Source organism: Podarcis tiliguerta (genome assembly GCF_965153285.1).
Source record: "Podarcis tiliguerta genome assembly, chromosome: Z".
Taxonomy (NCBI): domain Eukaryota; kingdom Metazoa; phylum Chordata; class Lepidosauria; order Squamata; family Lacertidae; genus Podarcis; species Podarcis tiliguerta.
Genome location: NC_139553.1, coordinates 41,666,697 through 41,690,931, shown reverse-complemented (window position 1 = coordinate 41,690,931; position 24,235 = coordinate 41,666,697). Strand labels below are relative to the sequence as shown.

At 42.8% G+C, this 24,235-nt stretch overlaps 2 protein-coding genes across 9 annotated transcripts in view; both read left to right on the top strand.

Moving 5' to 3' along the window:
• The window catches only part of MTM1 (myotubularin 1), a 38,871-nt gene extending 21,649 nt beyond the window's left edge, over window positions 1-17,222 (top strand). For 2 of the 4 annotated variants that reach the window (XM_083422468.1, XM_083422470.1), the window contains exons 7-15: window positions 1,148-1,231; window positions 3,431-3,580; window positions 4,320-4,508; window positions 6,603-6,788; window positions 7,451-7,657; window positions 9,811-9,903; window positions 11,061-11,174; window positions 11,698-11,874; window positions 15,196-17,222. In XM_083422468.1, the coding sequence (XP_083278594.1) occupies window positions 1,148-1,231; window positions 3,431-3,580; window positions 4,320-4,508; window positions 6,603-6,788; window positions 7,451-7,657; window positions 9,811-9,903; window positions 11,061-11,174; window positions 11,698-11,874; window positions 15,196-15,351 (1,356 nt within the window). In that variant the 3' untranslated portion in view covers window positions 15,352-17,222. Of the gene's footprint in view, window positions 1-1,147; window positions 1,232-3,430; window positions 3,581-4,319; window positions 4,509-6,602; window positions 6,789-7,450; window positions 7,658-9,810; window positions 9,904-11,060; window positions 11,175-11,697; window positions 11,875-15,192 lie in introns of all 4 variants that reach the window. The other 2 variants (XM_083422467.1, XM_083422469.1) reach the window with 1 other exon arrangement.
• Window positions 17,223-19,932: 2,710 nt separating this feature from the next.
• MTMR1 (myotubularin related protein 1) overlaps window positions 19,933-24,235 on the top strand; it is a 55,398-nt gene continuing 51,095 nt past the window's right edge. For 4 of the 5 annotated variants that reach the window (XM_083422322.1, XM_083422321.1, XM_083422323.1 and 1 more), the window contains exon 1: window positions 19,933-20,370. In XM_083422322.1, coding sequence (XP_083278448.1) covers window positions 20,171-20,370 — 200 coding nt within the window. In that variant the 5' untranslated portion in view covers window positions 19,933-20,170. The remainder of the gene's footprint in view (window positions 20,371-24,235) is intronic. The other variant, XM_083422324.1, reaches the window with a different exon arrangement.

Below are 24,235 nucleotides of genomic sequence, written 5' to 3'. Positions count from 1 at the left end.
AACAGGAGGCTTTCTTCAGGGACATATGCAAAGGATGTTGCTACTGATTTGCTGTTCTTGCTTGTAAGCATTTAATACAATTTTAAATCATTTTTATGGAGAGCATTTTGCTTTCCATCCCACATGTTCAGATAGACTAGAATTTGAGCGAGAATGTTGCTCAATGTTTTCTTGTAAGTCCTGTGGTACTGGAACTAGTCTGTTTCAAAAATGCTTTTGTGATTATCGTCTCCCCCCACCCTTCCCTGGAATTAATTTTCCTGCCTTTGTAAAAACAAGAATAGAGAAGGAGTTTGTGGATTTTAATGATGCCCCGTTTCTTCAGTTCACCTTATTCTGTCATATTTTAGCAGCTCACTTTTCACTAGCTGCATGAGATCTTTCTAGTAACATCTGCCAAGGTTTCCTGTACCTCGTGGGATGCACTTCATATTCAGTTCACCTCACTTTCACCCTTCCTTGCCAATTCTTATACAAACCAGAGACCATTTAAAAGTTGGCCATATGGGTGGAGAGGGCTCTTACATCTGTGACGAGGATTTAAGACTGAAGTGTATTCTTGCTCTCCCTTTTCCTTCAGGCACAAAATCACCGGTATATTCGCAGACATTAGTCCACCTTTGGAGGTGTTTCTAAATAAAAGATGCATACCTCAAATATTTGAATTCCCAGAGTAGGTGTAATTCAGATTACTAATATTGGCAAGAGCCTAAATAAACTGAAACTTGAGATGAAGTGTTTAGAATTGGCACCTGAATATTTGGGTGGAATTACTTCTGGAGTCATTCTGCAAATGAGCAATAAGCACCTTTTTTCTCTCATTGATGGCAACTAATCTGTCTTACACAACAATGTTATTGGATAGTCTTCAGCTTGAAAAGACATCTCTCTCTGTTTGATGGAACAGGGAACTGCATATAACTAGGTTTTAAAGATAAATCCTCTTCTGCATTTACATTTCAAAATGAAAATGAAAGCATGTTTTTAACAGGAGGGAAGCTGCTTGAATTTCAAGAGTGAGTGTGATAGGAACATGTGCAAAGCAGTCGCTGACTATTTTAGGGTCGTAATTGAAGACAGCCTTGTCCCCTTGAAGATACTTTTGTCTGTTTCAATTGCGAGGACTAATATTTCTTTTCATTCCTAGCCTTTTTTTGCATTTGCAAATGAAGAAAAGTTTTCTGAAAATGGCTGGCTGGTCTACAATCCCATGGTTGAATACAGGAGACAGGTAAGTCTTTTCTTTTCTTTACCACAGCATCCACAGAGCTGTTTTTCTGTGTGACATTTTGTTTATACTGTGGGGTTGAATCAGGTTAAATGAACAGAAAAATAGGATACAGAGAAACTCTTTTTAAGTTACAAAACATTCGAAGCTGACTCATGAAATAGTTTCCGACAGGTGTGATGTTGAACCATCTCTGGGGTGTTATGGGAAGGGTTGTACTGGTGGGGGACATGTCATCCTCCTTCTGGGGGTAATTTGTCCATCTTTGGTCCTCACTCTGCATTCAGCTCTCACCTGTGGCTACTGGAAGCTGCCAGTATGTGACCACACCCTGGGAAATGTCGTTAACTGGCTGGCTAAACCAGGTGAGAGTAGCTGATGGGTCTCAAACCCTCAGTGACTTAGGGACTTCCCCTGCACGTGAAGACAGGCTCCTGCAAATTGAGTGGACGAGACCGATAGTGGGTCCAATGGTCAAGAACGCAGTTAGTGCACGTGATGTAGAGGGAAGTGAGGGTCAGGTGGGGCTCATCAACCTGGGAAGGTAGCCCATTTATGGGAAGGAAGACTTTGATCCTAAACATCTGCTGCCTTGAGGCTATACTCCTTTGTGAGAAAGGCTTTGGGAGTAAACCCAAAGGAAAAGTCCTTACCCACTGCCTTTTCTTCAGGAGAAGAAAAGACTAAGGAACAAACCCTACACAAATTCAAAGTGGAGTCTCAATAACACAGTTGGATGGCATCTTGTATGCCTCCTTCCAGCAATTCCTGCAGCCAAACTGGTGCCGCATATATTGCTCAGCAAGGCCAAGAGGGAGGCCTTATCTGGCAGCCCAGGACCTCCATACAATCTGCCACAGAGAAGTCAGTTTGGTGCTACGAATGCAGCAGAAACAATGTAGGAGGCAGCAGTTAAGGAGTTACTCTTCGGCCACAGCAGGTGCTGTGATTTTCCACCCGTTTGACTTCACCCCCAGAGGTGCACTCCATTGTCTCTTGAGACGACAACAACAACTGGCATCCTATATTGAATCCAGAAGAAAAATATTTGTTAGTAAAGCATTTCAGTTCTTAATGGAATTCACTGTATAGGTGTGTAGGTGTTTTTTCCTAGCCTTGGGATTTTTAAAAAACCTTTAGTTAGACATTTCTGACATTTCTGATCTTTACAGATCATGCACCCAGCTTTTTTGCTGCTTTTATTCCACATAATTCAAAACGATTTGTGCAGTTAGGGCACAATTTAAGTGGCCTCTTCTGTGCACATCATTTCAAAATACCACACTTCAGTTTAAAAAGAGAAAATGACAAGATGAAAAATAGGTTCAAGTAAGATGCATCCAATTTAACCTCAGAACAATCCCAAAGCCTCATTTCATACTGCATTGTGAGAATTACAAACGTAGATTTAAAAAAGTTGAATGCATGTTAATATAAATCAAAACTCATGGATTTTTTTCCCTCTTGTAATTTTTCTGATGGAATATGGAGTATTCAGATTCAAGAATGCATCTGTATGGTCCAAGGTTAGAGATCCAGATCTTAAGAAAAGGTGAAAAAATATTCAAAAGCCCACATAAATCCCAGTTTGCATGCAAGTGCAGATGGGGATCTAGTCATCCTTTCTCAATAATATGGTGGGCTTTGGGGGTCGTCCTCCAACATCCTGTTAGGTCAGCCGACTCCTTGCAGAAATTAATTGTATAATTTGAACACAGAAGCTGCCTTCAACTTCATTGACCCTTAAACACAAGTAATGGATATTTGGAATTTATAATGGTGAAAAGAGGTTGTAGAAGGAAGCTTCCTTTCAGCTGCTTTCCATTGCCATTTTTGGTACCGTTTTTGGTTTACATTTTAATTACTGATTTTTCTGTAGGACAACAAATACCTTCTGACAGAGCAAATTCCAAATACTTCTGTTGTTTTGTCAAATTTCAGAGAAGAAAAAGGTTCTAAGGTTCCTCACTGTTTTTATAATTTTTAAGATATAGAGAACACCCTATCAGTGGCATCTGCTCACTTGTGAGCCTTTATCTTCTTCACATCTCCTGTTCTGATGTTTAGAGCTATCCATGGTAAATTGGTAGGTGGTTGCCACCCTGTGGCCATAATAGCACACCAGTTATGTTCCTTGATGCATGCTGCTTTTATGCAGATACAAGAAGGTGACACATAAATATTATCTCTTTTCTCTTTAAGCGTCTGCCCAATGAACAGTGGAGGATAACGTTTCTCAATGAGCATTATGCACTTTGTGACACTTACCCATCCCTCTTGGTAGTGCCATATAATGCCACAGATGAGGATCTCAAGAAGGTTTCTGCTTTCAGGTCCCGAGGTAGAATTCCTGTAAGTGATTTCATCTATCAATTGTTTTTTGAAGTTGAGAACTGCTGAGCAAACGAGCATTTGAAAACAGAAACCTGTTTGTGTATTTCAAGGCAGGAAGAGAGCTATTATAAAATGCCTCTAAGTTGCTAACTATTCTTGTCCGCTTGTGATCTTACATTTAAATAGCCTCAGCATTTTCTAAAGCGAGAGTGTTGTATAATTGACTAAATAACGTAATTGTAAAGGTGAATGATACCTTAAAAGTTGTTATCTAGTCTTGAGCAAAATTAAAGGCCTCAGTTTGAAAAAGAAAAAAAAGGTAAATTAATTAATTCTCTTGTGAACTTCAGTCGAGCTCTTGTCGATATTTGGAACACTCCTGTTATCTTCCTTGTGTGAGTGAAGGCTTCTAGCTTTGAACTGGTTGTTGGTGAATGCGTTTTCAGAACTATTAACTTCCCATCCTCGACTGCGGTGCCCTTTCAAAAGTTACCTTATCATCTTAGCATGCACTTCCCTTCTTCAGGAAGAACTTCCATGATTGGCTTCACCCATATACCTGCAGGCCTTTAAATGTCACATGAGTGCCCTGAGATGAATCCACAGAAATATGCTTTCTGTGGTGCTCATGTAATATTGAAAAGGGTGTCTAACATTAATTCCAGACTTGCTTCGAGAATTGAACTTCAGCAGATGCAAAGTACATTTTCTTCCGATTTTTCTGCAATTGGGCTCCAACTGTATTTCTGTGCCACAGGTGTTGTCATGGATCCATCCCGAGAACCAAGCCGTTATCACACGCTCTAGCCAGCCACTTGTTGGTATGAGTGGCAAAAGAAACAAAGATGATGAAAGGTATCTGGAGCTCATCAGGGAAACAAATGGCCAGCTCTCCAAACTGACTATTTATGATGCAAGACCCAGTGTTAATGCTGTAGCCAATAAGGTAAGTGAATGTCTTCGTAGCACCACTATAACAGTAGCTAAAGAGCTTTTTATTTGCAATGTATTTTGTAGATATTAGAAATAGCTGCTACTTCAGAATGCTCTCTGGATTTGTCATTTGTAAATGGCATCATATTCTGCACAGTCAGCTTTGGTGGTTGACCGGAACGTTATCATTTTGTGTCAGCCGCAGAATCTGCTTCAAGTAAGCCTTTGTGGTAGGAGTTCAAGTTCCTCCTAACAAGATTTAAACTTGGCAAGCGGGGGATGGGCATGGCATCTCCAGATCTGGTTTATTTTAAACCATTCTGCCCTGCTTCTGTTAACTGTAAACTCTGTGCGACTTAAAAAATAACTGAAAAATATATGGGCAATGAAATGCAACCAGCAGGAATGCTAAAATTCCAATAAACCCAGCAGGAAACCACAAATAAAAAATTAGCTAGTTTAATCCACTTTGCCCAAATGCTTTGATTGAAAAGGGAGTGCCAAAGGTGAGCAGGTTAGGACTCCCTAATGGGTAAGAATTGGAGTAGTGCCTTGCCAGCAGATCTGAATGGATGGGTAGGTTCATAGAGGAAATGATAAGCATACAAATGCATTCTCTTGGTTTTGTGTGTCTGCTTTCTTCATGTGCAACTTCTATGATATCCAGGACTGCGTCTGGCAGCTCTTTCCTTAGTCTAAGAAGAACAGTGTTTCTGACCTTTTAAACTTTGGAAACAGTGGGGGAATTGTCATTGCTTTAAATGGAGAAAAATGCAAAATTTAGAAATTGTTTATGATAAGTCTAGTGGTTGCATTCCTTCCCTCCTGCACTCTGGCTATTCTCTTTGCTTTGTTATTTCTTGACCCACACCCAAGGATTACTCAGCCCCTCCCACAGCTAAATTTAACTGTCTCCTTTTGCTCCAGACAGACAGGGCCTAGATAGGCTTCTGCAGCCTAACATACTACATAGTGTTGATTAAAAAAAGAAGCACTTGCTTTTCCTTAGTTAAAAGAACTTGGCTAAACTTTGCTCTGCTTTGGGAAATGTGATGACAGCAAATGCCTTGGAAAGTCTGTTCAGAGTTTCCATAACTCCTCAGGGGTGTGTACTTTTCGTCTCTTTACTAGCCCTTGCCATGGAGCAGATTTAGCAACTAAATTACGAAGACTGTTTTCTTTGTAGTGCCATTTACTTATTTTTAAGTTGTGCTTGGCCAAAAAAAAAAAAAAATATTAGGATGCCAAAGCTTGAACTGGAAAGATTTTATTAGAAGAAAGGAGGCTTTAAAATGGAATTAGAAGGCCCTGGGGCTGTGATTAAAGCAATACTAATTGGTCAAATGCTTATGGTGCTGGAAACTAGCAAATTTGGACTGTGTTACATAATACCCACTTAGATGTTTGATGTTAAACATACTATTCTTGTGATAGAAAGAAATGCCTTTTGAACTATGTCCACTTACATAAACCCTTAGTAGTTCCTTCTTGCTCTGTGTACTGATACTTATTGATCCTATCTATTTGGTAAATAGATACTGCTGCTTAGTGGAAAGCTTTGAAATACAGTGGTGCCTCGCAAGACGAAAAGAATCCGTTCCGCGGGTCTTTTCGTCTTGCGGTTTTTTCGTCTTGCGAAGCAAGCCCATTGACGGAGTAGCGCTATTAGCGCTATTGACATTTTAAGGGCTAAAAACAGCTTTTTAACGCTTGGGAGATTAGCGGTTTTGCTGCTAAAATGCTCTTAGCAGCTTAGCGATTCAAAATAAGGGGTTTTGGAGCGGGGAAAAAATTCAAATTTTTTCGTCATTTTTCGTCTTGCGAAGCAAGCCCATAGGGAAATTCGTCTTGCAAAGCGCCTCTGCAGACGGAAAACCCTTTCGTCTTGCGGGTTTTCTGTCTTGCGAGGCATTCGTCTTGCGGGGCACCACTGTATATTATAAACTGTCTAAACTCAAATTTACTTTCTTTTTGGTGAGAATATGGTATGATGTAACCACTCTTTATTTTTTAAGTTGCCAATTGTGTTTTCCTTGGGGGGGGGGGAATGTTGTAGTAATTGTGCAATGGAGGCTAAACACACACACTTCCTTTTTTTGACTCTCAGGCAACTGGAGGAGGTTATGAAAGTGATGATGCATATGCCAATGCAGAGCTGGTTTTCCTAGATATTCATAATATTCATGTCATGCGGGAATCCTTGAAAAAGCTTAAGGACATTGTTTACCCTCATGTAGAGGAATCTCACTGGCTATCTAGCCTGGAGTCCACTCACTGGCTTGAACATATCAAGGTATGGATAAAAAGAGCACTTGGCTCATTGTCATGGACTGGCTGGATGCAGAGAAAGGGGGGGCACTAGCTGGGGAACTCCCAAGGGAATGGTGGTGGGATGACAATGTGTGGTAAGAGGGAGCAGACTGGGAGGAGGAAGTTACAGAAGCTGAAGAGGCAACAGGGTTTGGTGAGCAGGAAGAGGCTGGCGAAGAGAGTGGTTCAGACTCAGAGGAGGGGGGGGCAGGTGGCAGAGTGGAAGCAGGCAGCTGAAGAAGCCAAGGAGCCTCCCCCTCCTGCTGTGACCAGCTTCTCTCCCCCCTGGACTCCCAGAACACAGAGAGAAATGAAGAAGGTGGTGCAATGAGAGACCAGGCAAAGGAGCCTTAGGCTGCTGGGGAAAGAGGAAGCTTAGAGAGCATTCGGAAGGCGGGGACCTTCAGTCCTTGCAAGTGCCTCATTGGGGCAAGACCTACTGGGAAATGTTGCTGTGATCACTAGCCCTGCACTGTTTTGGTTACTTTGAATAATGGATTAGCTTCACTGACACTGGGTGCTTTTTTATTTTTATTGCTGACCTATGCCTGACACTTGTGCACTTATGCAGCACAGGATTGTGGTCTCAGTTTTTTAATTAGAACATTAGTGTTGCCTCAACTGTATTTTTGTTCCTTTCGCCAGCTTGTTTTAACAGGTGCTATTCAAGTAGCAGACAGAGTCTCCTCTGGAAAGAGTTCGGTTTTGGTACACTGCAGTGATGGTTGGGACCGTACAGCACAACTCACCTCTCTAGCTATGTTGATGTTGGACAGCTACTACCGGACGATTGTGGGCTTTCAAGTTTTGGTGCAGAAAGAATGGATAAGCTTTGGACACAAGTTTGCTTCGGTGAGAACAAATAAGAACCAAGCTGAAGGGTCAATGTGATAAGCCACTATCTGTCAGTCACAAGTTCCCCTGTCTGTAATATGTGGGTGGCTAGTCAAACAGGATTATTGTATGGGTTTTTGAGAGAGTGCATTTGAAGCACTTTGAACATTAAAAAATGCTAAGCATTGTTGAGTTTGGTGCTCACACAGAACACCAAGCCAAAACATGAGTTTGGTGTGAAACACTGTCAATCTCAGGAGGTAGCAGGGAGAACAGAAATAATCTCTGGGATTTCGGGTTTCATGCATGTATGCCGCAATCATATGAGCCCCCATATGAGCACATGTGGGGTGTAAGTGCAACCACACATATCTCTTGGACAAGTGGACCTTCAAATTTTGTCCAAGCTGTGGTGTAACATTTGTCTTAGAGACTGAAATAATGAACTAGGAAATTTCCAGTTCAAATATCTCCTCTGCCATGAGCTCTGTGTGTGTCCTTAGGCAAGTGCCACTCCCCCCCCCCACGCCCCCCCACGCAATCTATAACAGTCTCTCAGAGACTGTCTTAGAGGTATTCAGACAGTCTTAAGCACCCCCACTGACCATCTGTAATATGTGGGTAATACCAATCTACCTCATGGGGTGCATTTAAGCTTTGTTGAGATATATGTAATGTGAGTGTTTATTTTTCTGATGCACAGTAAGGCAATTTTGGGTGCCAGTTTTGGTGTGTAATTTTAAGGCATTATGCTTTATGCTCTTTTGCTTTTGCTATGGCTCTTTAATCATGAGTACTGTTCAGCAGCCTATACTTAAATGTGTTTTGCAGACTGCCTGACACTTGATTGGATATACTAAACTTGCTTTGACACTTGGAAGAATCAGTTCAGTTGCAGTCAGCCTATATCCTATGCGTCTTCTTCCAGGAACATTTTGATAGTGACATTTTTATACATGCATTTGAAGTAGTGCTTCTTTGTGTGCAATATGGCCCAGAAAGACATTAGTTCATCACCTCTTCTTAAATTTTAAGACTCTTGCGTGAAGCTTTAAAGTACAAAAACAATAAAATCCATTATAAATTAGTAATGAGATTAAAACCATATTTGGAAGAGTAAAACAGTTTCACTAGCATTGTTGGTTTAACACTGATCTAAAGAATAGTGTTTTGTGTCAAGCAGTCATGTGCACAAACTTAATTTACCTGTGTTCATTTACCATTGGGCCTTTACAGCAAACTTGGGCTGTCATACCTGTGTATGTGAGCAGATTTTCCCAGACCAAAGAGACATGGCTTCTAAATCTTTGCCCTAAGCAAAACCACATTGTTGTATAGGAGCATAACTGAAAATTTGGCAGCTAACTGCTGCTTCAACAATAAATTAATGTGTCCTTTGAAAACGGCTCCAAGTCCATTTTAAAAGCCTTTGTTTGTGCTATCTAGTTTCAAGTTATTTGGCAAATGGGACCACCTTTGAATAAATGAGCTGTCACTTTAGCAGTGTGTGTTGTTCAACATTTGGAAAGTGAAAAATGATTGGGGGGTTGTAACATAGGGGTGGTCCTGCAAGAATTGTAGATGATAGATTTATTGTGGTTCATATTAATGCTCCCCTTATTATTCATAATGTGGAAATGGGTAATGCTTGTGAAATGCATATTCTTAAACAGAATAGGTTCACAGTTTTCTGTATAAAAATACTTGGGGTGCTAAACTGAGAGAAAAAGCTCCAAATTGGGGACATAATCCAGCTAAGCTTGAGCTTGTGCTTTAACTCCCCCTTGAAATCACTATAACTTAAAAGCCCATTGGTCTTTTAACTGTGGTAATTCAAGGACACAAGCCAGCCAAAGTGTTCTGAGCCACAGGACCAAAGGAGGGCTCGTGGGGGTGGTTGATGCAGGGGTGCCAAAGAAAGGGTGCCACCTTTGGCTCAACACACAAAGCAGTGCAACTATAAAATCTCATTGAGGTTTTATAAAGAGTGAACTTCATCCTGGACCATTAATTCTCATTTAAATTCACTGAAGAATAGTCAACATTGAGTCAATCCTACATTTGCCACCTGCCATCTTTCTGTCTCTCTGGAAAGAACCCAACCCTATTAATGGAGATTCCCAAGACAGAGTGAACTGACTCAAGTGAGGTTTGTGTGATTCTCATTTCAGAGAATTGGTCATGGAGACAAAAATCATGCTGATGCTGATAGGTCACCTATTTTCCTCCAGTTCATTGACTGTGTGTGGCAGATCTGTAAACAAGTAAGTTGTGTTGCCTAAGTCTAATGTAACGAATGCAATCCTGCCTGGTTATACCTAGTAAATTGACTGGAAGTTGTTCTCCAAGATGACCTGTGTGAGGTCATCCAGAGACTTTGTCTGTGGCATCACCAGTATGACAATGAACCCAGCTCTCTCTTGTTTCCTCTGACTAATTTTGGAGATGCAATGGAAGTTCTGACTCATTTGGGGGGGGGGCATGTGGGATCTATGAAGGTGAACAAACTGAATTTGTGGAAGGTAAAATTTCATTGATTAGGTGTTTTGATGACTTTGAAGTAGCTGTTCAGCATGTTTTGCAACGGGATGCTCTTGAATCCATCTCTGCTTATGCATGTTCAGATGTAGGAATGGCTAAGGGTATATTTTATCAGCCACATCTGGTTTTCCAACTATCTGCTTTCTTGGGGAGTGTCAAACCTGGCAATAGTCTTTCATACTCCATTCAGCTCTTTTGTAGTGCACTTTATGTGGGGCTTCCTTTGAAGACCACCCAGAAACTTCAGTTACTCAAGATGCAGCAATCATAGTTTGTTCCGGAGTTAGCAGGATGGAACGTATTCTGCCAATGTTATACCACTTTCACTGGCCAACAATTTGCTTTCAGGGAGCTGGTTTTGACTTTTACATCCCTGGTCTTAGGTTGCCTGGAGTCTTGTGTTTTGTGCTTCTCTTTAAAACAGCATTTTTGTAGGGAGGAATTCAGTGACACACTAAGGCGGTTGTTCTCTCAGGGCAAGCATTTTTTGGCTTGCCAGATGAACAACCCCACCCCCTGCCACTCCTTGCTCTGTGTGCTTCTCTGGGGGTTCCCCATACCCTCTTGAGCCAATGTGGGGTGGGGGGAGAGAAGCCCTGTAGAACTAGCTTGTGTAGGCCTACTGTTGTTGGGACCCATTAGTTAAATCCCGCCTTCAGTATTATACAAGCTATTGTAAGCTGTGTTATATCTGCACTGCAGAGTAAGGTGGGTTATAATTTTTGTAAATTAATTTCAAAGTAGTGCATGAAAAATATGTTGAAAAGGGGGATAAATGGCAAATAAATAAATTTGACTTGTTACTGTTGCCATATGAAACAGACACCTCTGTTATTCAAAAAGATAACTTGCTCTTGATTTCTCTTCCTCTTGTGTCTAGTTCCCTACAGCTTTTGAATTCAATGACCAATTTTTGATTACAATTCTGGATCATTTGTACTCCTGCCGTTTTGGTACTTTCTTGTATAACTGCGACTCTGTAAGAGAGAAAGAGGTAAGTTAGTGCTCAGGTGATTTTGGACTGAGTTTGGAAAGGATGTAAGACTTTGTGTATGTTTGTATTATGCCTCATGTTATATGCACCATTTCATGTTACTTGGGGTCTATTATTCCAGTCATATCTTACAACATCTCTAGGTCCATAAAAATCAATCTGAACTCAGAGTTCGCAATAGTGATCATGTAAGATGAAAGCTGCATGCCTTTAATAACTTTATTTATAATTAAGCTCTTTGCATAGTTATATTTGGTTGCAGCAATGAATGGCTAAAATGAAGTTGGTGACAGAAGAATACTAGCATTAAAACATATTCATCGTTTACATGCAGTTAGAAAATGAAGAGGTTGCCACTTTGAAGGGCTACTTTTGAAGATGCTTTTTAGCAAAGATACTGTATATCTATCGCCTGTGTGATTCTATGAGATAACAGCTGTGTGAAATGTAAAAGCTGCATCACATTCTTCTACAGCATGCCAAGTGGTTTAAATTAATGCTGACACTTTCGTTTTCTTTGCAGAAACTGAGCGAAAAAACGTTATCTCTGTGGTCCCTGATCAACAGTGCAAAATCAAAGTATATCAATCCCTTTTATGCTAAAGAATTAAATCGTGTTCTTTATCCAGTAGCAAGCATGAGGCACTTGGAACTTTGGGTCAATTATTATATTAGGTGGAACCCAAGAATCAGGCATCAAGTAAGTTTATTATGATTATGATTATTTTAACGTATTGGACAGCTGCTGAAGTATTTGTAGCACTTTATAGATTTGTAACCTGTTTTCTCTCTCACTCCCCTTCAAAGCTGCATGAAAATAGGGAGCTACCTCATGCCACATCAGGCCACCAGTCTGTCTTGCTAACCATTCTGTATCCTTCTTCTCTTCAATCTGGTGCCTGCCATATGTATTTTTTTACTGCAACCTCCATCATCCCTTACTATAGAACATGCTGGCTGGGGATGTGAGCTGTGGTTAGTATATCTGGAGGGTACCCGGTTGGGAAAAACTGCACTGTTCCCAGGCTCCTAGTTCAGCTGGCTGAGAATCTTTTCAGTGGCAATGTTAGGGATCAAAATCTCCCTCTTCGGATGTCACATCTGTAGCTATAATAATGATGGTGGTGGTGGTGGTGATTTATTATTTATATCCTGCCCATCTGGCTGGGTTTCCCCAGCTACTCTGGGCAGCTCCCAATCGAATATTAAAAACACAATACAGCATTAAACATTAAAAACTTCCCTAGACAGGGCTGCCTGCAGATGTATTTTAAAAGTAGGATAGTGGCTTATTTCCTTGACATCTGATGGAAGGGCGTTCCACAGGGCGGGTGCCACTACTGAGAAGGCCCTCTGCCTGGTTCCCTGTAACCTCGCTTCTCACAGTGAAGGAACCACCAGAAGGCCCTCGGAGCTGGACCTCAGTGTCCGGGCTGAATGACAGGGGTGGAGACGCTCCTTCAGGTATACAGGACCGAGACCTTTAAAGGTCAGCACCAACACTTTGAATTGTGCTCAGAAACGTATTGGGAGCCAATGCAGGTTTCTCAGGACCGGTGTTATATGAGTAGAAACCAAACACATGAGGAAAGTGGGGTGGGATGTCAAAAAGAAACTTTCAGGGTTTAAAAATGTGTAATGTTCTGGGAGATTTAGGGAGATTTAATAAAAATGATTTTGAAAAAAAAAGAAAGGAAAGGTGCAGAAAAGAGCAATCCAAACGGTCAAGTGCCTGGAGGAACTCTTGTTATAGGCTACAACATTTGTAGCTGTTTGGGGGGGGGGACATGAATAAGGAGGGATATGATGAGTATAAAAAGGTGCATGGTGTTGCGAAAGTGAGGAAGGCTATGCTTACTAGAAGCTGGGAATCATCCAAGGAAGCTGAATGATGGGAGATTGAGGGACAGACAAGATAAAGTACTTCTCCACAGAATATACAATTAGACTGTGGAATTCCCTCCCACAAGATGCAGTGAAGGCTGTCAGCCTGTCAAAAATTCAGGGAGAATGTGGCTGTTAGTAGCTGTTAGCCATGAGGGCTATATTAAATCCAGTATCTGAGGCAGCGTGCCTCTGAAACTCAGTTGCTGGCGATCGCAAGCAGAAGTGTGCTGTTGCATTCATATCTTGCTTGTTGGGCTCCTTGTAGTTTGCGGATTGACCGCTATGAGAATGTAGATCGGCCCTGGTCTGATTTAGCAGGACTTATATTCTCTGCTTCCCTGTTTTGGGGTAATACTGGAAGCCAGCCATAAGAACATTTATTTGGAAGTACGTGCCATGGGAATGTGCTTGGGGTTGGGGAATTAGAAAGCTATAATGCAAGGTGAGTAATCCCCTTTTCTGCCTCAGTATTGAACCCCTTCTGGCTGCTCTTCAAGCATTCTGTATTTCTCTTCCTGGTTAACTACTGTGTAAAAGTCGATCTACTGAGGAGAAAAAGATGGGATACACTTGATACTTCTTAGCCTCAATATTTGGTACAACAGCTGGGAGCAAAGAGAGAAGAGAGCTTCTGTGTTTAACAAGCAGTCTTTATCAGCAATCCACTAGAAAGCAGCAGCAGCCTCAAGGCAGCGCTTTTCTGTACTGTGTCTCCAGTTGTGTTTACAGCATGCTGGGGGCTGGAAGAAAGCCAGGCAATGCTCTGTATGCCATTCAGAGTTGCAGACACTATAAATCCAGTGTGCCTGCTTTGAAGGTCTTTGCATGGATAGAAAAGAAATGCATTCTAGAACATAAAAACACACCTGTAAATTAGTTTACTGGGAGAGAGATATGTAAAGTTGTTTCTTTTTAGCCACATACATAACCATAGCACTCGGAATGGGGACATTTAAATATTTTAGGGCAGGTGGTGCAGCCCAGTTCACTGGAATGACTGCCCAACCTCCGCAAATGGCGTTAACGGTGAAGGTGTGCTGTATATCTGGTCTCGTTTGTGCTCTTCCTTGGCTTGATAGCAAGCAGATAATGGGTTTGGGGAGGCAGATCAATGCTGGACTTAGGCTCTGCTTTAAGAGATTTGTTATTGAAAGGGCCTAGGAAAGCAAAGTGCTTGGAGAAATTTCATGTATTGCCATTATTTGTATTAAGTGTGTGTGTGTGTGTGTGTGTGTGTGTGTGTAAATGCCACCCTGAAGAAAGACCTCATTGAAAGGTGGAATTCTGGTGTCATTCTCAACTAAGATGGATCTAACCTGCTCCAAGGCTTATGCAGATCACCTTCCCCTCTCCTTCTGCAGGGCTAGGACTAGGAAGCCTGGAAACTTTTGCTTCTGCTCCTAGTCAACTACAGTTTGTCATCTCATCCATACTAACAAACTGTGGTTAATTCATTATAGTTGATTTAAAACAAGTCTTGCTTTCGGAACCATAGAGAACTAACTACAGGCTGTTATAAGAGGAGGGAAGAGAACAAATGAGGCGGCATCTTCCCATCCCCTGTTGCCTGGCAGCAACAATTACAACAGGCTGCAGCAGAGGAAGGAAGTGGGAATACTCTGCTGGCACAGCTGAGAGATGGGCAGTGTTTGGCAACTTTTCTTGAACTTGTCCACCCGAGCCAGTCATTGCAACGTTAGAATAACTTGTTCCTCAGTTTACTTATCTCCTCTCCCCGCCGCCCCATCTATTTTCCCTTTGTGTCTTGTCTTTTTAGATTGTAAGCCTCGGGGCATGTACTGTCTTTTTAAAAAACTGATGTTGGAACCTTTACTGGTGAAAAACAAGATAAATAGTTGATGTTAACCATAGCTCTGAGTGGGTGGCGCAGCAAGCTACTCTTAACAAAAAGCAGAAGTTTTTGAATTCTTCCTTGAGCCCATTTGGGAGGGAAATGCATGAGCCTGCTAAATCTTGCTAAAGCATAATATCTGAATGCAGCCAGTCATCTCTACACATATGGACTTGAAGATGGAGGTCTTGGATCTGATTTAGCTATCAAATCTTGAATTATTCTGTATCTTCAGCGAAGTCCAAATAACATATTTTAAAATCTTTCAACTGTGTCTAGCAGCCGAATCCAGTGGAACAGCGTTACATGGAGCTACTGGCATTGCGCGACGACTACGTGAGACGACTAGAAGAACTGCAAATTGCGAACAACCCCAGATTTCCCAATTCCTCCTCATCTTCTTCACAGATGATGTCGCACGTGCAAACTCACTTTTGAAGGAGACTGGTTGGATTATTTTCTTTGAACATTGTTATAAGTGGTGCTTATTCTGATGTATTGGACAAGAGGAAAACATTGATGCCTTATGTAGAGTTTTTTCCTAAAATCTTTGTCCCTATAGGAGAGGATTTGAACACAAGTGGGCTTTTAAAAATAGATTTATGTGCCTTTCACAAACTTTTGCCTGGGAAAAATGTCATCCAACTAGCAGTTATAATATCTTTAAAGGTGTTTTTTCCCCTCCTACTGCAATCCAAATAGATATAGCTAACGCTTTCAATAATAGCCATCATCTTTTTTTAAAGACAGTATGAATTCATTTTTGTCTATAGGCTCTCCTGCTCAGACTTAAAATGCATGTTTAAGTTCATATATTGAGCAAAGTGCCATTGATGCCAATGAGAAATTTGCTGAATCATATGCACATGTAAGAAGCCTGTGGTGTAAGAAGCAAAGTTGTTAAGGGCACATGCTCTTGAGGATCAATTACTGTGTGGACTAGTTTTATACGGTTTCTTACACTGAAAACTTATTTCAGTGATAGTGGTAAGCTATCATGACTTAAATTTGTGCCTATTCAGAGCAGCAGCCTTATGAGATGGAACATAATGTGTGAGCTTGTATAACTTGTTCCCATAATAAATTAGTATTTTTCTCAAATATATTAAACAATATGCAGAAAATAGGGAGTGCACTGAAAATATTTAAATGTTGCTGTCTGCCTTCATGTCAGTTTTTTGTTAAATTTTATAATTCCTTTCAGGAATCATTTAAAAACATTACAAGCACTTGTGAAGTCAGCACAGACCTTGCAACTTGATATTTTAATCCACATTTTATTTAGGATAAACAGTTTATTAAGTGATATTTGGTCAGTTCAGAATATCTTGAAGAATAGGATTTGTGAAGAACTGTTTGCAGCTAACGTGACTTATTTTCAACATATTTGACACTTTGAGGGTGTTTGTCTACCATTTGTAAATTATTATATGTGTAATTTTTGATCTACAAAATGTAAGGTGGCAAGGATATCCTAGGAATAATTTGTAAATTAATTTGAAATGTTTGGAGTATTCTTTTCTTTGTAAAGTGTAAATATTTTCGGTTTTAAAGACAAAGTCCATAAAATACTATAAATTTATTAGTTTTAGAGGACATTGGGATATTTTAGAAATAGTATATTTTCATTAAAAGAAAAGCAGAGCACATTAATACGGTTAATAGTATACTGATAAATTTGCACTACTTCTTCAGGGATAGACTGAAGTACTAGTAATAAATTCCACTAGTTGATGCATGATTTATTTCCTTCCACTTGATACCTGTCCTCTAAATTTCACACACCTTTGATTCTTTTGTCTTTATCTCATTGCACATGTACACGGCTTGTTGTTTTCTGTAAGGGTAACAAATCTGAGATGAACTGCATAACTTGAATTACAAGGAAACTCACGTATCCCATCAGCCTATTCTAAATGACCGAGCCTAAAACTCTGAAAAACTATGCAGACTGATATAATTGCCTTTTGTTTGCCTGCAGTTTTTAAGCATCTCATTTTTCACGGGAACTCTTAAAACATCATGTATGTTTCATACTGTCTAGTGTGGATTAATTGCTATCTTGCTTGTTTTTACTAAGTAAAACACTACACGCTCAGCTGGGGGTGGGGGGTTGCGGCAAAGCGGGGAGTATTGTAAAACAGATTTAAATACATTTGCCTTCTCCTTATCTGCATACCATTGATTGATGTTTCTACCACCACAGGTAATGCTGTGTCCTGAATTTTAGAGAATTTAATGTTTGGGAAAGTATAACTTGATTTTTTAATACCTGCTTAAGTCATATGAAATAAAAAAGCTGAACATTTCTTTATGCCTCTTTTCTGGGTAGCAAACAGCCCAATCCTATACACCATTCCTAGGGGCCCACACTGTACGGAAGAGAATTTATTGAACCAGCTCCAAGGAAGGTCTGAAGGGTGGTGATAAAGAAGAGGCCCTCTCTGTAGCAGCCCCAGTTTATAGACTGCTCTTCCCAGGTGCCTTGGCCCTCCCTACCTTACGAATAACTGGAACTCCAAACTTCCATTCTTCCAAAGGCTTTAATGCTTAATCAGATCAGTACATTAGACAAACTACAGGTTACAAGGTTCAGAACGTACACCAGAGGTAATATACATGGCTAAGTGCAACCTTAATACATTGATCTAACAAGCCAGGGGTCAGCCCCACAAACAACCCAGAGATGCATTTTAAATAAAAGGACACATTCTACTCATGTAAAAACACACAGATTCCCAGACTGTCAGCGGGCCTGATTGAGAATGCAATTGGGCCGCATTTGGCCCCTGGGCCTTAGGTTGCCTACCCCTGTAACAAGCAGTACACCCTTCTGTACCTTTCTTTTGGAGTGTGGGGCAGAGTGTTTGCGTGACAAGAAGCTGGAGTTCTGGGACTGGGCGCTCCTTGGGCTGTGTCTGCAAGGTTGCTCATGCTGGCTCTGACATATCCCTGGAGGTGGGGTCAGGATCAGATTTACTGCTAGTTGCCTCCCCAGAAGGAGTTGTCTCACGGAAAGGAGCAGGCAGTCTCCCATCTATCCGTTTCTAGGGAACCACCCAGTAAGAGTATACTCTCGGGTTGCCACCCTCCACATCTCCCTTGGAGAAGGACCTTGGATGGCTAACGCATGGTCCAGATTGGTTCATATGGGGAGATGTAGTCCTTGAGGTATTGGGGTTCTGAGCCACAAGGCTTTATAGGTCAAAACCATGTTTCTTGCTACAACATTAATGATCACCAAGCTTTGTAAGTTTAAAAGTTACAGCTATATTGGACATTCTTAATTTGGTTAGTGGCTTGCTGAATTGACGGTGGACTGTGAAATGGGCTAGCATATTAGACATTTGATTTTTAAGTGCCTGAATTCATTTTGAAGATGCAAGCCACCTTCATCAAACAGTTAAGCGCATGTGACTAGCAGCTGTGAGTGCTGTTTATTTTTAGCACATGCGTTTCCTTTCTGCTCTGCCACATGTAAAGGAGGGAGGATGTTACAAAATCTAAGGGGTACAGTGCTGGTGAGAGGTACATTACCTGTTGTTTTCACTAATAGTATTGTGGTGAGGAGTGCTCTTATTTTAAATCAAGGATTGGTAGCTCCCAAGAGTCTTGACAGATGGATCTTCTGTATTAGCTTCAGCATCTCAGGCAGAGAACATCAACAAACTACCTGGGGATTCTGATGGTCCTTTGTGATTTCCACTATAACTGGTTAGCAAATTCAGGAAATCTTATGAAATGGTAATCTCCCTCCCCCTCCTAATCTGCACCTTTCTTATCCCCTTTATACTTTCAGTTTAGTGCAGTGATGCTAAACCAACCACCTGGTAAGACCCTTATTGGAGAACTCCCTCTGCTTGCCAAAATCTGAGGCACTCTACATATTATAAATCAGGGAATTGTCGAGTTGGAAAGGGACCCTGACAACCCTCTAGTAGTCTAGACCAGCCTCCTGCAATGCAGGAATATGCAGCTGCCCTATGCAGGGATAACCTGCAACCCTGGAATTACCTGGCAAAAAGCAAGTTCACACCTCTCATTGAGTTTCTATACACATATACACAGTGCTTTTTTCGGGGGGGGGGGCGCAGGGGTACGCATACCCCTAAATATTTTGTGAATCTAAGTTTGGCCTCATTGAGGGGCAGTATTTCAAGATGAGTAGGATGTGCCCCTAAACATTTTTTTTAGAAAAAAACACTGCACATACATACATACACACACACACACACACACACACACACATATGAGGCTCCTTTATTGATATATTTTGGGAATCGTTCATGTTCTTATGTAGCAGCATTGATTTATACTTTCTCCAATGTCAACCAATCATATTGCAAAACAGTCGTGTCCTGTGTTATAAAGCAAGTACTGCTGGGTTGTGTCTTCGTTTCCCAATGCTTTTCTTACCAATAAATTAAAAATCCGGCGTGGCAAATTTTCATTTTGAAAGTGTGCCCCAGAGATGGGAATTTTTTTTAAAAAAAAAGTTTTAGAACCGCTGCCTTGAAAGAAATTTAAGGAAACCACCCTCTTGCTCAAATTTCCCTTTCACCACAAACAGGGTGGAGATTTCGAGAGTCCTATTTGCGCACAGCAATTGTCATCCGCCGATTTAAAAGGCATAAGGGAAGAAAGGGGGGGCTAAGATGGGACGAATTAAAAGCGAGGGTGGCGGGAACCCATCCCAATGGGATAGAAAAGCGAGAACAACGATCTGCCGTTCCAATCATGCTCATGGCCAGAGGAAAAACACCCGAGAAGCAGCAGGCAGACACGTCGAAGCAGGGGGTGGGGGGGGGAGGGAATGGATTCCAACGGGTCTACTCCGAGTAGGGACTGGGCACAGCCGGCGCGGGGACACACAAGCGCCGCGTGAACGGGGCTGAAATCTCGACGGCAGCCGCGGCACATTGTTCCCCCCCCCCATGCAAACGCTCCGTCGGCTGGCTCCGCCCGACCCGCCCTTTTCTACCCCCCCGCCCCCAGCTCAGAGAAGGATCGTAGCCTCGGCCGCCTGAGCAACCGCCTCTCGTGCTCCTGCCGCGGAGGCCTGTGGGTAGGGAGCTCGCCGCGCGCTGCCTCGGCTGCCGCCTCCGCCAGGTGACAGTTGGCTTCCCGGCTGCAGCCGCCGCCGCCGCCTCGACGCCTCCTTGCTTCTCCTCACGAGCCAGGCCGGGAAGCGAGGACGGAGAGCAGGAAGCCCCCGCTGCCCGCTCGCCCGCGGCCGCACTCCACGGCCACCGGCAACATGGACGGCAGGGCGGCGGCGGCGGCGGCCGAGAGCGGAGTGGGACCCGCCGGCCCGCTCAGGAGACCCACGCGCCTGGCGTCGGTGGCCGGGCCCGGGGCGGCCGCGGCTGCGGCGGCGGCGGCGGCTGCAGCGACTGGGGCGGCCTCGTCGTCGAGCGCCGCCGGGTCTCGCCAGCCGAGTGTGGAGACCCTGGACAGGTGAGGGCGCGGAGGGAGGGTCGGGCCCCGAGAGGAGGCGGCGGGGGTGGCAGCGCCGCCGCTTTGTGCCCGCCGGCTGCCTTCTCATCACGCTCCGGGGGATTGGCTTGTGTGTTGTCGGAGGGAGGGGGAAGCCGCTCCCTATTCCTGGTGTCCCTTTCGTTATAAGAACATCGGTTGACGAGAGAGAAGGGGGGGGATGGGGTGGGTACGTGGGTGCACGCGTGCAAAGGTGTCTGTGTATATGTCTGCATGTTTATATACGTGTGCATTTATATGGATATGTGCGCATATACGTACGTGTGTATGCATATATGTACGTGTGTATGCCTATGTGTGTGTGAGTGTCTGCATGCATGTTGTTCGGATGCCTGCTTATCTTCTTCCAAAGCAACTACTCTATTACCAACTTAAGAATGGAAAGCGTAAAGCCTGTGGTCAACAACAGAGGTTTAAAGACTCTCTCAAAAAAAATGCAACTGACAGTTGGGAAACACTGGCCTGCAAGCGCTCCAATGGGAGAGCAGCCTTTTCCAAAGGTGCCCATGGGCTTTGAAGACGCTTGAAGTCAGGACGAAAGGTGCCAAGAGGAAGGCGCGTTTGGCAAACCCTCACTATGATCAACTCCCACCCGGAAACTTATGTCCCTGCTTTGAAAGGACGTGTCGATGCAGAACTGGCCTCCATAGCAGTGGCGTAGCGTGGGGGGTGCAGGGGGGGCCAGCCACACCGGGTGCAACATCTGGGGGTTAGGGTTGTTGTTGTTGTTGTTGTTGTTTAGTCATTCAGTCGTGTCCGACTCTTCGTGACCCCATGGACCAGAGCACGCCAGGCACTTCTGTCTTCCACTGCCACCTGCAGTTTGGTCAGATTCATGTTTGTAGCTTCGAGAACACTGTCTAACCATCTCGTCCTCTGTCGTCCTCTTCTCCTTGTGCCCTCCATCTTTCCCAACATCAGGGTCTTTTCCAGTGAGTCTTCTCTTCTCATGAGGTGGCCAAAGTATTGGAGCCTCAGCTTCACGATCTGTCCTTCCAGTGAGCACTCAGGGCTGAATTCCTTAAGAATGGATGCGTTTGATCTTCTTGCAGTCCATGGGACTCTCAAGAGTCTCCTCCAGCACCATAATTCAAAAGCGTCAATTATTCGGCGATCAGCCTTCTTTATGGTCCAGCTCTCACTTCCATACATCACTACTGGGAAAACCATAGCTTTTACTATACGGACCTTTGTTGGCAAGGTGAGGGTTGGGTTAGGGGGTTAGGGTGGGGGTTAGGGTTAGGGGGCGCAAATCCACGGGTTAGGGGGCGCAAATTACTTGCCTTGCCCCGGGTGCTGACAACCCATGCTATGCCACTGCTCCATAGTCACTTACAGACTCATCCTTAAAATCATGTTCATGGAAGAGAATCTTACTCAGCTACAAGCAATTGCCAGAGAAGAAGAAAAAGAAGATCTCTGTATACTATACATGTATTTTTACATTTTTATACAGTCATACCTCGGGTAAATGTGCTTCAGCTTGAGCGTTTTCAGGTTACGCTCTGCAGCGACCCGGAAGTAACGGAGTGTGTTACTTCCGGGTTTCGCCACTCTCGCATGCGCAGACACTCAAAATGACGTCACATGCATGCACAGAAGTGGCGAATCGCGACACGTGCAGTCGCGGGTTGCGTTCGCCTTCAGGATGCGAAGGGGGCTCCTGAACGGATCCCGTTCTCATCCAGAGGTACCACTGTATTGTAATCTGCCCTGTGATCCTTGGATGGAGGGTGGTACAGAAATAAATAATAATAAGTACAATATATATAATATAGAGAGAATGTGTATTTGTGTGTGTATACTATATATGTATACTATATGCATGTATGCACCTATGTCTGTGTGTGTCTGTATATATGTATAGGTATAGTTGTTGGCATCCGTCTGTTTCGGAAGGCAGTGGAAGAGTGTGCCTTTGAGGGTGAAGTCGAATAGTTGGAGAGTTACAGTGCCTGCTCTGCCAGTAGAGTCCGATACAGGAGAGATACGTTTTGTTGCAGCTGGGGCAGATGAAGTTTTGCTGCTACAGGTGCACCATGGCATTTCTTCCCTCTGTGCTTTTGCCAGTGGTCATTCCTCCTCTGGTCACTGCTGTGGATACACAATGTGACTAGATGCCTACCTCCACAAGATGATTGTGTCCTTCAATGAAAACGTGCATCAATGTCCAGTATGACAGCTTCTGACGCCTTCTCTAAAAAGAGCAATGTGAAACAGGGCTGTGTTCTCGCCCCAATTCTCTTTGGCACATTCTTCTCCCTGTTGCTCATATGCCTTCAGGGTGCACATCCATTTCAGGAGTGGCAGGGGCCAAGAAAAAAGTGTGGTGGGTCCTTATGTTTGCAGATAACAGCCTTGACAGCACACTCCAAGGAAGCGCTACAGAGTCTCATCAAATGTTTTGCCAAAGCCCACATAGAATTTGTGTGTGTGTGTATGTGTGGTTGTGGATATACACATGAAAATAGCCAAACTTGACACATCCTGCTTTGTGGAGGCTAGTGATAAATGCACCCTCCAGCATTTTATGAAATTGAATGAGAGAAGTGAGCTAATGGTAGACCCTCCTTCATTTTGTTAGCAGCGGTTGGATAGCCATCTGTCATGGATGCTTTAGTTCCTGCATTGCAAGGGGTTGGACTAGATGACCCTTGGGGGTCCCTTCCAACTTTACAGTTTTATGCTTCTTTAATCAGGCCCAGAAGGGCTTTGGAAGAGCTCTCCTGAGCAGCTGATAGTGGTTTCACGGGATCCAGTGCCATTCCAACTTCCACATGAGTCTCTGTAAGAGAGAGACACACAGAGAGATGCTTGGCTACTGCATACTACTAAATAACCTATTAATTTCAAAAGCTGGTCATCACTTTGGTGGGAATTGTGCAGGCACCAGTGTTGTGGCATGCACTCCCTGCTGACATACCAGAGGATTCATATGTAGCAATATGAATTAAAAGGCTGTTTCTGTGATTCCTTGAACTGATCCTCCTGTTTTAATTGCTGTTATAATTGATCTGCTGTTTTAATGCGATTGTTTGATTGCTTATTTTAATTACTGTGTACTTTTAATTATTCTTTATCTTAACGGTATTGTGTGGTTGGTTCTTATGCTTTATAAACTGCCTAGAAGTCATTTGGAAGTTTACTATTAAAAATAATAGTAAAATGATACAATGCTTAGTACATGGATTAATCACTATTGGGTATGATGATATTAAATGGTGTATCCTATAAACTAGTGCAATATAGTGACAAGGAACTGAGCTGCCAACCCTGAAGTCCCCAGTTTAAATGCTGCCTCTGCTATGGACTTATTATTAGGCAGCCTTAGGCAAACTGCTGTCCCTCCATCTCCCCTTTCCTCACAACTCCCCTCCAAATAGTGTTATTTATTTATATAACAATATTGACGTACATGGTGTTGTTGTTGTTTTTTAAAAAAAATGGTTTAAGTCCCAAACCCAAGGGACTTACTCTAAAATAGACATTGAGAAGCAACACAGGAAGGGCTAAATAGAGGTGAGTAGACAGAGAAGAGGAGATGTGCCTTGGAAAGTGTTCTTAGGACCAAATAGAGAGGCCTGGAGGGCCACTTTTGGCATGCAGGCATGAGGTCCCACACACCTGAGGCATAGGCACTAGGGGATGAGGGAGCAGAAAGGAAGTGGGGAGTGGTGTGTGAGTTCTCCATACAATTTATAATTTGAAAAATTTCCGTTGGGTAACTTGTATCAGAATATTTTCAAATTGCATCAGAAAAATTTTCTAATCCAGACTGATCTAATTTAATATGTGTAATTTAGTTGTATTTTTTAATTGGGCTAAC